We start from the raw sequence: 13705 nt of genomic DNA on the forward strand, positions 1-13705 counted from the left end.
AAATGATGTTGGAAGTATTTTCGTGGGATGGGGATGTTAATAGCTTCAAAACGAGCTAAAGAACATCAAAATCCGAGTCTAGATGAATTAGTTATGGCCGAAACAAAAATAAGCCGAAGTCAATATCTACACGGAACGGACGTCCGGTAATAGATGGATGTCCAGTGGACGGACGTCCAGAAGGTCCGGAAATCCATTAATTTCGGTTATGTTGGGTGGCACCGGTCGTCCGGAAAGGGTTGGTCGTCCGGTGCTTCGGGAGGCTCCGGACGTCCGATAAACCCCGGACGTTCGGGGTCAACTCGAGATCCAAGATCCGGAACGCGATTTTGGGAGAAAATTGAAGATTTTGGGGTCAAAATTGAGAATATTTTGTGGGTGGAATGTGGGGAAACTTGTGGAGATGCTAGATCCACTCGAAACACAGCAAATCCATGGATCAAATTCAACAAAACATCATCAAACCAACAAATCACAAAAAAAATTGGGGCTATTTTTGGTGTGGCTTTTCGAAATTGGACAAAATCACACAAAATTAGGCTAGAAAAAGAGGGGTAGGGGCTCCAAATTCGTGATCAACCATGGCTCATGCTACCAAGATGATGTAGGGTGGAACCCTGGGGGCCGATCTTTCCTGATTTGGAGGGGGATTCCCGAAGAACACAAATAACACACAAGAACACACAAGAGGAAAACACTCAAATTGACATGACCAATCACACATGTGCTAGATCCAAACACACAAAGAGAGATACAAAGGTCCAAATCAAACACAAGAAGATACAAGAGGTAACTAGTTCATCCCAATCCTTGAAAGAATTGATGTCTTGAATCCTAGAAGGATCTTCCCAAGAAGGGGTCTTGACTCCCCTATGGGATCCTCTCCAAAGGAGGTATTGAACTCCAATGGAGTGGTCTCTCTCTCAATAGTAGAGTAGATAGGAGCAAATCTTGCATACAAATGAGCTAATACAATGCTATCCCTAAAATGGTGGACGTGGAGGAGTATATAGAGTCTAGGCCTACGAAGGGGTAAGTAAGGGGCGAAAAGGATACATGGGCCTTGGCCCGAGTCTTTGCACGCAGGCAGGTACCGGACGTCCGATGGGGACGGTCGTCCGACGGCTCGCGGGCTCCAGACGTCCGGAAGTCTTCGGACTTCCGACATTTCTTCTCTGGACATGTTGATGAGGACATCAATACCATTGGTTCACCCACAGTCCCTGCTGGTATACATATTGGACCAATTACTATATCTCACGCACACCAATTAAATTACCAGGTACTTTTGTTTCTTGGTAATGATTCTAATGTTCATGAGAATATGATGCTGCCAAAATTGGATACATTTGTTTTGATTACAAATGAAGGGCCTAGCTTGGACAAGAAGGATGAACATTGGAGCAAGAACAAGCATGGAGTTGTTGTCATGCGCAAGGGGAGCGAGAACGGAGTTTCAAGTGATGATTTCAGGACTTTGAAGCCACAATAATCAGTGCATGAAGCCTTGGACGGAATATACAAGATGCCACTTCAAAATTTTCGTCTAGGTGTTGCGTCACATTATTATTGGGCCAAGCCCATGTAATTTCAAAATACTTGAGTATAGGCTATTTTTAGAGTCTGTATGTGTGGGGAAACAATAGTTAGGTTTTTTTATTACCCCTCCTCCAAGGGCCACGAAATTCCCCCCTCTTCCTCCATATATACAGCCCTTAGGGCGTCGTTTAGACTTTGGGTTTGGTTTATATTATAAGTTCGCCATAGCTGCAACTTTGCGTACTTCGTTTGTGTTCAACAACCAGACCAAGACGTCACAGAACCCCACTTTCATCAATAAAGATTTCATCTTATATTCGCAACATCCAGATTGCAACCTCAGTTTCTTGCTTTTCCTTCGCTTACTCACAGGAAATAGACCCTCGTGGTCAGGTTGATCGTGCTCCGGTGTGGTCAATAAGCCCTCGGAAGTTGGTTTAGCGATTGCTAAGGCGCATGTCTTCGCATGTTCGTAGTCAGATCGTTAAGGTCGACTCCCACAGAAAATGATAGCTATCTCATCGAAACATCGAGACATCTTTGCCTCTATCAAGTGGTATCAGATTTCCAGGTTGCTCGGTGAGATTTTCCAGTTTTTCATAATTTAGATCGAGTTTGTTCTTCATACCTACAGTCCCCAAAAAATCCAAAAATATTAGGGTTAGTTTATCATATCCGAACCAATCTGAGCATTTGCATAAACTTTTTAGGGTTTTTGCTTTGTTGAATTTGCGGTTGCATCATCGTATCGAGTGCTGATCTTAGTGTCTAGTCTTTTAGAGTGTCGAGTTCTGGTCACAAGTTGCCACCCCGACGCTGCACCATCATCATTGCCCCTGCCATATACCACCACCACTTATCCTCCACCTCTCTGAGTCCATATAACACCATCAATCCGAGTTCATATACCACTACCGATCCGAGTCCATATACCACCACCACTCCGAGTCCATATACCACCACCGATCCGAGTCCATATACCACCACCGCCCCGAGTCCATATACCACTACAAATTCAAGTTATATTCATATTAGGTTTGTTTCCAAGACCCATCTATTTTCCAATTCGTGTTTCCTTGCCTGAGTAGGTTTCGGAAGAAAAAAAAGTCTAGAGACCCCGGGCAGTTTTTAGGCCAAAATTTCAGCAGGTGAAAATATTTTTTCCCTATCCTGTTTTTAGGATTTTCTAACTCTTTTGAGACACGTGCCATCATACTGATTTTTTATCGCACTTTTTGGTCGTCACTGCCCAGATTTCCGAAAAAAATAGTCAAATTTTTTTGTGCCTACCCTGTTATTTTGACTTGGTAAGAGTTTTGAGACACTCTCCGTTATAATGATTTCGACAAAAAAAAGGAGCGCAGAAAAAGAGCGATAAAAAAATTTCAGAGTGTGATTTTCCCTTGTTTCCGTGCAGTGCCGTGATTTTGTTAGTATTCTAGGCTCGAATCTCTAGCACGGTCTAGCCTAAGACCAGCACAGTACCGTCGTTGAGCGGTTATTCAACTTTGCATATCTAAATTGATTATTGCTGACATTTTTGCTACCATATCATAAGCCTTCGCAGCTCCACATACATCTACATCGTGCATTTGAAACCACCTGGCAATCGCTCTATCCAAGCTTTGAGAGTTTTGACTACCATGGTTGCCAATCACCACCTGTTGCCGGGTAAGAACTAGTAAAAAGTATAGACTTGCTTGACGGTTTTGTGACACCCCACCACCACCACTTTCTAGTAGTCAGTAGGATCATATTATTGTGTGTTTTCTATTGCTTCTAACCATGGCAGGACCACAAGCCGACGAGATTGACTCGGAGAACCTGACGAAGAAGGAGCTTCATGACAAATTTCAGCAAATGTTGGGTCAACAGGTGGAAGACGTGATGGCCATCTTTGGAAAGGCACTGGAGAGGATTGATGACATTTAGAAGAAAATTGGCACCAAGTTGGATGCCTAGTTTGATGAAGTACTCATGCGTCTACCCCAACCACCACCCGCATCTGCTGCACCATTGCAACAACATCAACAACCACCACTTCGCGATCCAGCAGGGCGAGCGCACGTGTTCCTCTTGAGCCAGGACAAACTTCTGGTGCCGCTACTACTGCCGTTGATGCTTCTGTAGCTCCTACTGCTACTGTAGCGGAGGAGGTCTATTACGAGGATGAGGTTGATCAAAATCAGAACTACGTGCAACCACCAGCACCACCACCACCAGGTCGTCCTCATGCATATAATCACATCGGTAGGGCTACTGCACCACCAACTTAGGTATGAGATCATGATCATCTTCCTAAACTGGAATTGAATATTCCACCATTTTGAGGGTAGATATGTTCCTGATATATATCTTACTTGGGAGTGAGAAACTGAACAACGTTTTACATGTTTACAATATCCCGAGGAAAGACGTGTTGCTGTTGCTGTTTGTGCTTTCACTAGCTTTGCATGTGTATGGTGGTCTGAACATTGTAGATTATATCCTATTCCAGCTACTTGGGCTGCTTTGAAAACTTCTATGTGTACTCGTTGGGTTCCACCATATTATCAATGTGAATTACTTTGAAAATTGCAGCGTTTAAGACAAGGAATTTTTTTTGTAGAAGAATATTAGCAGGAATTACAAACTGGCATGATTAGAGGTGGTGTGGTTGAGGATAATGAAGCTATGCTTGCACGTTTTATTGGTGGATTAAATAGAGAGGTTTAGACCATTCTAGAGTACAAGGAGTATATTAATGCGTTCTTATCATTTATGCCACCAGTTGTGTCCCACTACTCAGTTTTGCCACTGGGAATTTCAACTGCGCAAAAATGCCATTGCTTCGTTAGACAAATGCTCAAAAATGCCACTCGACATCATTATTGTGATCACAAATCTCTTTTGACATGTTATAGTGACATAAATACCAATGGACCTACATGCCTGCTCTCCCTCTATCTCACTACAATAAAGTGTGGGGCCCACTTGATCCCAACAGTTTTCTTATTTTCCTGTAAAATTATTAGCTTGCTTATCCTCACAAGTGGGTCCACACTTATCATTATGAGATAGAGAGAACTGAAGTGTGGGTCTAGGCTTATTTTTGTCATATTGGATGGTCAACAAGTTTGACGTGAAAATAACAATGTCTAATGGCATTTTGAGCAAACATATAACGGAACGATGGCATTTTTTATATATCTGATGGCATTTTTGAGTAAGCATCTCACGAATCGATGGAATTTTTGAGCGGATGTAACTTCTAATGGAAAAACTAAGTAGTGGGATACAACTGGTGGCATAAATGATAAAAACTCAATAATAATATCACTCGTTTATTCCATCTTGCTTGCAAAGCTGAACATGAAGTGCAGGATCGACAGGCATTGGCGCGAACTAATTTTTCTGCAGGTCGATCTTCATCATGGACACCATGTACATCCTCTACTTCCACACGTCCTACTGTAGCAAACTGACTTCAACCGCCAATTACAACTGAGATACAAGAAAGCGGGCACCACCACCACCATATGACAGGAGCACACCTTTTGGTCCCGCACAGAGCTCTTCTTCATCCATGGCATCAATAGGACAAACACATGAGGTTATTTGTCGTCGTTGCAAGGGTGGAGGTCACTATGCGAGCAAATGTCCATCTCTGCGTGTGATGATTGTTACTGAGGATGGTAGGTATGAGTCTGCTAGTGACTATGATGAGGAGACGTTGGCTCTTATTGCAAGTGAAGAACACGGTGAAGATGATTCTAAACATGAGACGCAATACATGGCTACTGAAGATGCTGACAGGTATGAGAGTTTAGTTCCTCAACATGTTTTGAGTGTGCAGGTAACACAAGCTGAGCAAAATCATAGGCATAATTTGTTCCATACAAAGTGTCGTGGATATGTCACGACAGATGTCCTAGTGTGAGGACTTAGTCGTGAGGCCGATGCATCTATGTGGTAGCTTGAGAGGGGTTGATGGGATGGGAGACGTGAGGCGGATCGGACACAAGATAAGGGTTTAGATAGCTTTGGGCCCCGGGAAACATCATCCGGTAATAGCCCTACATGCTGTTTGTGTCTAGGTGTCATTATGCTCATGAGGGAGTTGCTGTATAAGCCGACTCTCCTCTAGTTGTATCTAGCCTTAGAGATTATTTTCGCCCCCTTCTTGGGGTGCCCTGCCCCTCCTTATATAAGTTGGAGGGGCGGGTTACATGTAGAGTTCTACCAGGATTAGGACTAGTCTATCTTCTAATACAAGCCGGATACAAGTCCGGGTCTTGCTTCCTTGTAAGGAAAATATTCCTCATGCCTTTCTTCTTAAGCCGGTCGACCAGACCATAAGCCGGCCTTCCCACAAGTCGCCTTCTGGGCCGTTGGGTCTTGTCGATCGTCTGACCCACTCGCCGGGTCACTAATAGGTCGCTGAGGCTCGGGCGGGTCTCTGGTGAGTCGCCAAGTGTCAGCCCGGTCTCTGGTGAGCCGCCAAGTCCCGCCGGGTCATATTTCCGGACGGGTAATACCGCGGGGTATATCCCCGACATTAGCCCCCAGTTTAATTTGGATTTATCCATGTTAAACTGATCCTGCAACATAAACACAAGAACATATTTGACAGGTTGTGCTCCGGGTTAAATATTCTTGTAAACTGGCACCTGATCATCCTTAAGTCCTTGTCATTTCCTTCTTCTAGAAAATCCGGGTCAATAGGCCAGCTTCATAATCAATTTTTTGACATTGGTTTCTCATAGAAAAATATTGTGAAGAATAATTCATTTGATTGAGCTCCCAATGCTTAACAGGAATATTGGTCTTGAAATACTCTTCTGATTTTCAGCCGTCTTGAAGATGTAGAACTTGCCAGTTTATCATTACCAAAATACCCGGGTTGTAACTATTGATAGCACCGGGTCATAATTGTTGCTAACATCAAGCTTGATAATATACCTCCCTTATATGCATATCACTTGTAGCCCCCAAGTCTTAAGAAGGGAGCGTAGTAACAGCTTAAGACTTGCTTCAATATAAATACTGTAACTTTGCAGAAAACTGGTTTGTTCATGTAGGTCACCAATCATAAACTAATCATTTTGTACTTCCCGTGTGTAGCCCCCAAGTGCCGGCTAAGTAAGATAATACTGAGCTGGGACTTTATATATACTTCATTGAAAATAACATCATATGATGTAGCCCCCACCGTGGGGATCAAACCCACGACCATAAAGTTAAGAGCCTTGTGCTTTACCAACTGAGCAGTGGACCCTTCAATATAATGGATTAAGGCTTGTGTACTTTGAATTTTTGACCGGAGCAATTGGTAGCCCCCAAGGGCCGGCTCATTACGATGTGATGAGTCGGGTCTTTAATAAGGAAAGTAAAAAAAATGACCTTGCATTAGCCCCCAAGTGTCATGGTGCATGCTTGCAGCAACATGGGACTTCCATATTTGGTATAATCATGATTTGAATAATGTAGCCCCCAAGTTCCGGGTCGTAAGCCTGCAGCGACTCGGGACTATTCTTCCATTGCAGAATAAATCATATCCATTGATAAATAAATAATAGCCATTGTGCTGAAGCGACTTTGAAAACCTTAATCATTCAATATCATAATGAAAATCTAGCCAAGTTGGCTATTAAAGATTGAAATAATATAATTTGGCGGCTCTTGGCCAATAGCGACTTAATGCACATCCATTATCCTCTGGGATGCAACCCGGCGGCTTATAACCTTTGCAAAAAATCAGGAATTGATAACCCAATCCATGGCGGCTCATAGTCATGTCCTGTAGAATTGGCTCATACTGCCGGCTTACATCACCATATCCAATGAGGGCAATAATCCAATTATTTATAAGTGCATGATTCCAATGGCGCAATCCAAAATATACTGGCGACTTAATGTCCAAAGCCAGGGCGGGTTTATCAAACCTCGCATATTCATCCAACAATTTAAAAACATACTTGGAGAATTGGCTCAAATTGCCGGCTTACAGCGCCACATCCAGTGAGGGTAATAATCCAATGATTTATAAGTGCATAATCCCAATTGCGCAATCCAAATTATACTAGCGACTTAAATTCCATAGCCAGGGTGGTTTATCAAACCCAAAATATTCATACCATTATTGAAAGACATACCTGTAGATTAATACCATGGTGATGCCTTGATAATTATAATCCGGGGCCAGTATCAACCCGGAATCATGAAATATCATCATTTTGATTGCTCAAGGCAAAATATCCTAGCGACTTAAAGTCTGCTATCAGGGAGGGTTATCAAACCCAAAGATGCTCAATGAAGAGTCATATAATCAAGGCTACATGGCCTGTGAATTTGGTTCATACTGCCGGCTTACAGCGCCATATGCAGTAAGGGTAACGGCCCAAAAATTTAGAGCACGGTGCTCTGTTCAATTTATTCATACTGCCGGCTTACAATGCCAGACGCAGCAAAGGGTAGCATCCCAAAACTTAGAGTGCAGAACTCCAAGTGCATAATCATCACACACTGGCGACTTTAACGTCCAAAGCCAGGCCGGGTTAGCAAAACTCACTCAAATGTGAATCATAAGGATCAAGGCGACTTGGCCCTAACCAACATTCAACCATATATCAATATGGCACAAAGGATGAACCCAAACAATGTTCAAAGTCAATATAAATTAGAAAAAGCCAAGGCATTCATAGGCTGCCAAGCCTCAATGTCAAGTGCTATTCAAGGGCCGCACAGCCACTGTGTTAGCCTTTATTCAAACCTGTAAGCCGGGCCTCACATGAACAATAGCCGTTTTAACTTTGACAAGTTTAGGGTCTTTATTAGATTGACTGTCAAGAGTACGGTGAGTCATTCCAGGATTACCTGGGCAGAGTGGCAGACATACAAAGGCAGGATAACCCAGATTTTTGGTGAATACACCTGGCCTCCAAGCCGATCAAAAGGGTGAATATAGCTATGTTCATTAAACAGGAAGCCCCCAAGCGACCTTTCACAAGCCATCAAGGTAGGTTACCTATGTTTGAACTGCACATTATAGCAAGTTCTCTTTGGTAACAATTCAACTTGGGCAGAAAACCCCCAAGTTTATTTGCAATCAAGGCGTACAAGCCGGATCAAAGGGTAGTCATAGCTATGCTCCGTGAGCAGGAAGCCCCCATGTTATTTGTACAAGGCGTATAAGCCGGATCAAAGGGTAGTCATAGCAATGCTCAGTGAGTAGGAAGCCCCCATGTTATTTGTAACAAGGCGTATAAGCCGGATCAAAGGGTAGTCATAGCTATGCTCAATGAGCAGGAAGCCCCCAAGTGATCAATAATATGATAAGCCAATAAGGCAGGATACCCATGTTTGAACCGCGCATCATGGCAACAAGTTCTCTTTGGGAACCTTTAATTTTTCTAAGAACTCGAACTTGCGAGAGATGAATTCTTTTTGAACCGGAATTTTAAATCGGATATTGAGAACATCAAAGCTTTGTGAGAGACAGTTTTCCCTTGAGCCGGATTTTAAACCGGAATCCTTCATTTTAAGCCGGAAATTTTTCTGACGGCCTTTAAATTTTCATCAATATAGCAGTAGCATCCGGGACCGGGTTATCTTCCCTCCAATGACCCGGAGTTCTTTAATCTGGCAAAATTTGCTAAGTCATGTCATCGTAGCCCCGAGTCTTAAGACGATTCGAAGAGTTGGCTTGAGATTCTTCATATTTGACCATGATATAAATCGCCATATAATTTGAGCAGCGGAATGCTGAAATTTGATATAAACCAGAGGCTGGAGGCGAATTGAAAATCCACGCAATACTCAACATATATTTCCAGCATAAATCACATAACAAACTCCCTGACATGACAGTCACTTTTGTAGTAGATAACTTGTCCTGCCTTAAAGAATTTGCAAGCCAAAGTAATTGCTCTTTTGAAGAAAGCAATATGTAATATAAAAATATACTGGATGGATTTCACCTAATATGTTAGTCTAGAAATAATCCACCGCGGAGTTGATGATCACCATGGTGAAGCTGAAATCAATCACATCCGAGTCGGCCGCAGGAACAGACAGATGAGCCGGCCGCGACGTTGTAAGCCAGCACGGACGGGCGAGTCAATCGCAGGCGCGGTAAGCTGCACGGACGGGCGAGTCAACCGCGTCATGTTAACGTAAAATGGGCCGCAAAGGCGGTGGTTTGCACGTATATTCATCGAGCATCATGGCACAGTCAGATGCTAGCTCATGATAATGGTGGCGTGAGCTATATATCCATGTCACAACCATCGCTCTGTAGTAAACAATTGTCATACATAAAAAAATATCGCAAGCCAAAGTAATTGTTCACACAAAAATTAATACATGCTATTAAAACAGACTGGACGGATATCACCTGATGTTTTGTCAGATAAATTATCTGCACATAAACTACCAATACCAACTGATTCATCTAGTGCGTAATCTTCCACTTCCTCCATACTTTTTTCTGGATGTGGGCTAATAGTGGCCTTTTAGCTCCACGTAACATGTATGTAGCACCAAAACATGGCAGCACCATTTTTTGATAGCATTTTGAAATGGCAGGCCTTGTCCTTCTCAATATATTTTGGCCCTCCCTTCAGTCCGTCAGGTCAAACTCCCCCCTTTTCTTTTATCTCAGCAGGCCAAGGCCACAGTAGCGAACAAGAGGTGAGACCGGCGAGCAGCAGCGCCTAGGGAGGTGAAACAGGACGCGGGAGTTAACAACCCGCGAGGCAGGGGCAACGCGACCCGGCGGGGGCGGCTTGGCGGCACCGTGAGGCGGGGTCGGGTCAAGGCCGCGGCCGCGCACAGCGAATCTGAGGCGGCCCAGACGGACAAAGATATGGGACACCAATGGAAGCAGCGCGGGGTCGGTTTGACCAGGAGGCAGTGCGGCGAGGCAGAGCAGCCTGCTGCCGAGGCCGACTAGGCGTGCTATGGTGGCAGAGGCGTCCGAGTTCTGTGCGACGACTGCATACATCTCCGGGTCGTGGTGGATTTGACCAATCAATATTCAGGTCGTTTTTCCTCTGGATCGTGGACTCCCTTTTTTCATCCAAGCGCCTACCATGACCATTGCCTACCCGTAGGAAGTGGAACTCTGGTTTGAACATGGTAGTGCTCTTTTAAATAATGTAGCTTTGATCCTTGTGCTCATCAAGCAGTAGTAGTACGATGATTAATGGAAACATCTTTTAGCTTTTGGATTAGCTTCTAGACTTTATAATCTCTCTGGTTGCAGCTCTCCCCAAGATTGAGACAGATATTCTATTCAATTGTTGCCTGCTAGTCCTCAGTCGATCCTCGCATGTAATTGGCCGGTACTCATAGCAGTACTGGTACTCGTTTTGATCTCCACTTGATTTATCTTTGTATCCACGTGGACTAGCATTACTAAATAGCCTCTCGACTTGAGCCTGTAATCCAGCCGCAGCAACTTACGGAACTTGGCGGATTAGACAACGGAGAACTTTTGTCCATTTCGATGGAAACCGTGACTTGACATCTTGCGGATTCGGCGAAACCAATCTCTCGTCAGTTTGGACTGATCGTCTCGCGTCGACGGCGCACAGAACGCAAAACCCTAATTTCTTTAATCTCAATCTCGTATATTGCTCCGACGGCTTACCAGGGAGACGATGTGTACCTTCCGCGCCGATCCTCTTTCATCCAGCACATCACGATCTTCTTGATCCCGAAAGAGATCCCTCCAAGAACTCATCACCACTGTGCGCGCACCCTATGGTTGGTGCCAACTGTCGTGGATTTGTCACGGCAGATATCCTAGTGTGAGGACTTAGTCGTGAGGCCAATGCATCTATGTGGTAGCTTGAGAGGGGTTGATCGGGATGGGAGACGTGAGGCGGATCGGATACAAGATAATGGTTTAGACAGCTTCGGGCCCCGGGAAAGATCATCCGGTAATAGCCCTACATGCTGTTTGTGGCTATATGTCATTATGCTCATGAGGGAGTTGCTGTATAAGCCGGCTCTCCTCTAGTTGTATCTAGCCTTAGAGATTATTTTCGCCCCCTTCTTGGGGTGCCCTACCCCTCCTTATATAAGTTGAAGGGGCGGGTTACATGTAGAGTCCTACCAGGATTAGGACTAGTCTATCTTCTAATAGAAGCCGGATACAAGTCCGGGTCTTGCTTCCTTGTAAGGAAAATATTCCTCATGCCTTTCTTCTTAAGCCGGCCCACCAGACCATAAGCCGGCTTTCACACGAGTCGCCTTCTGGGCCATTGGGTCTTGTCGATTGCCTGACCCACTCCCCGGGTCACTAATAGGTCGCCGAGGCTCGGGCGGGTCTCCATTGAGTCGCCAAGTGTCAGTCGGGTCTCTGGTGAGCCGCCAAGTCCGGCCGGGTCATATTTTCGGCCGGGTCATATCGCGGGGTATATCCCCGACACAAAGGGAGTTGTGAAGGAACGTCCTGTCCGCGTCATCATTGATGGAGGGAGTTGCAACAACTTGGCTAGCATGGAGATGGTGGAAAAGTTGTCTGTCACCACAAGACCCCATCCGCATCCTTACTACAACCAATGGTTCCACAATAGCGGCAAGGTTAAGGTCACACGTACCGTTCGTGTGCATTTTAGTATCAATACATATGCTGATTATGTTGATTGTGATGTGGTACCCATGCAAGCATGTTCCTTATTACTTGGTAGACCATTGCAATTCAATAAAAATTGTGTACACCATGGTAGAAACAATTAGTATACTCTTTTTCATAAGGATAAACATATTACTTTGCTTCCTATGACTCTTGATTCCATTTTGAAAGATGATATTAATCGAGCTAGTACAGCAAAATAAGAATGAAAATCAGATAGTGGCAAAAGAATTTGAGCAACAAATGAAACCTAATAATAAACCATCTAGTGTTGTTTATGAAATTAAATTGAAAAGTGGATGTTTACTTGCCACCAAATCTGATATTGATGATCTAGATTGCAGCAAATCTGTTTGCTATGCTTTTGTGTGCAAAGAGGCATTTTTTTCATTCGAAGACGTGCCTTCATATTTGCCTCCTGCTGTCACTAACATTTTGCAGGAGTTTATTAACGTCTTTCCACAAGACGTGCCACCGAGATTACCACCTATTCGATGGATTGAGCATCAGATGGACTTAATTCCCGGTGCATCACTACCCAACCGTGCACCATACTGTACCAATCCAGAGGAGACGAATGAGATTATGTGTCAAGAACAGGAGCTGCTCGACAAAGGTTATATACGTGAATCCCTTAGTCCTTGTGCTGTTCCTATTATCCTAGTGCCAAAAAAGGATGGAACATCGCGTATGTGTCTTGATTGTAGAGGCATTAATAATGTTACTATTCATTATCGTCATCCTATTCCTAGGCTACATGATATGCTTGATGAATTAAGTGGCTCTACTATTTTCTCCAAAGTTGATTTGCGTAGTGGATACCATTAAAAATTCGTATGAAATTGGGTGATGAATGGAAAACAACATTTAAAACTAAGTTTGGACTATATGAGTGTTTAGTCATGCCTTTTGGGTTAACTAATGCACCTAGTACTTTGATGAGATTAATGAACGAAGTTTTGCGTGCTTTCATTGGACGATTTGTGGTAGTCTATTTTTATGATATACTGATTTATACCAGATCTTTAGAGGAACATTTGGAACATTAAATGCTATTGTTATTGCTCTATGTGATGCACGTTTGTTTGGTAAAGTTGGCAAGTGCACCATTTGCACCGACCGAGTATCTTTCTTGGCTATGTTGTTACTCCATAGGGAATTGAAGTGGATAAAGCCAAGATTGAATCTATGGAGAGTTGGCCGCAGCCCAAAACGGTCACACAAGTGAGGAGTTTTCTTGGCCTTGTTGGTTTCTATAGGCATTTTGTGAGAGATTTCAGCACCATTTCTGCACCTCTCAATGAGCTTACAAAGAAGGATGTGCCTTTTGTTTGGGGTACCACACAGGAAAAAGCCTTCACGGTATTGAAAGATAAGTTGACACATGCTCCATTACTCCAACTTCCTGATTTTAATAAGACTTTTGAGCATGAATGTGATGCTAGTGAAATTGGATTAGGAGGTGTGTTACTACAGGATGGTAAACCTGTTGCATACTTTTTTGAAAAATTGAGTGGGCCTAGTCTGAACAACTCTGCTTATGAT

General features: G+C 43.7%; 1 protein-coding gene across 1 annotated transcript; it reads left to right on the forward strand.

The window, feature by feature from the left end:
• Positions 1–5104: 5104 nt before the first annotated feature.
• Positions 5105–12264, forward strand: LOC141042880 (uncharacterized). Its single transcript, XM_073511789.1, has 2 exons — positions 5105–5426; positions 11963–12264. Exons 1-2 carry the CDS (start codon positions 5105–5107, stop codon positions 12262–12264), a joined length of 624 nt encoding a protein of 207 aa, XP_073367890.1.
• Positions 12265–13705: the final 1441 nt, after the last annotated feature.

The sequence above is a fragment of the Aegilops tauschii genome, chromosome 3 (genome assembly GCF_002575655.3).
Source record: "Aegilops tauschii subsp. strangulata cultivar AL8/78 chromosome 3, Aet v6.0, whole genome shotgun sequence".
In the NCBI taxonomy this organism is placed as follows: Eukaryota; Viridiplantae; Streptophyta; class Magnoliopsida; order Poales; family Poaceae; genus Aegilops; species Aegilops tauschii.

Bases quoted from the DNA above. Each gene is read 5' to 3' on its own strand.
- LOC141042880 (XM_073511789.1), top strand. From the start codon at position 5,105: ATGGCATCAATAGGACAAACACATGAGGTTATTTGTCGTCGTTGCAAG. The intron at 5,427-11,962 runs GTGGATATGTCA...ACACAAAGGGAG, and splicing joins TTTGTTCCATACAAAGTGTC to TTGTGAAGGAACGTCCTGTC.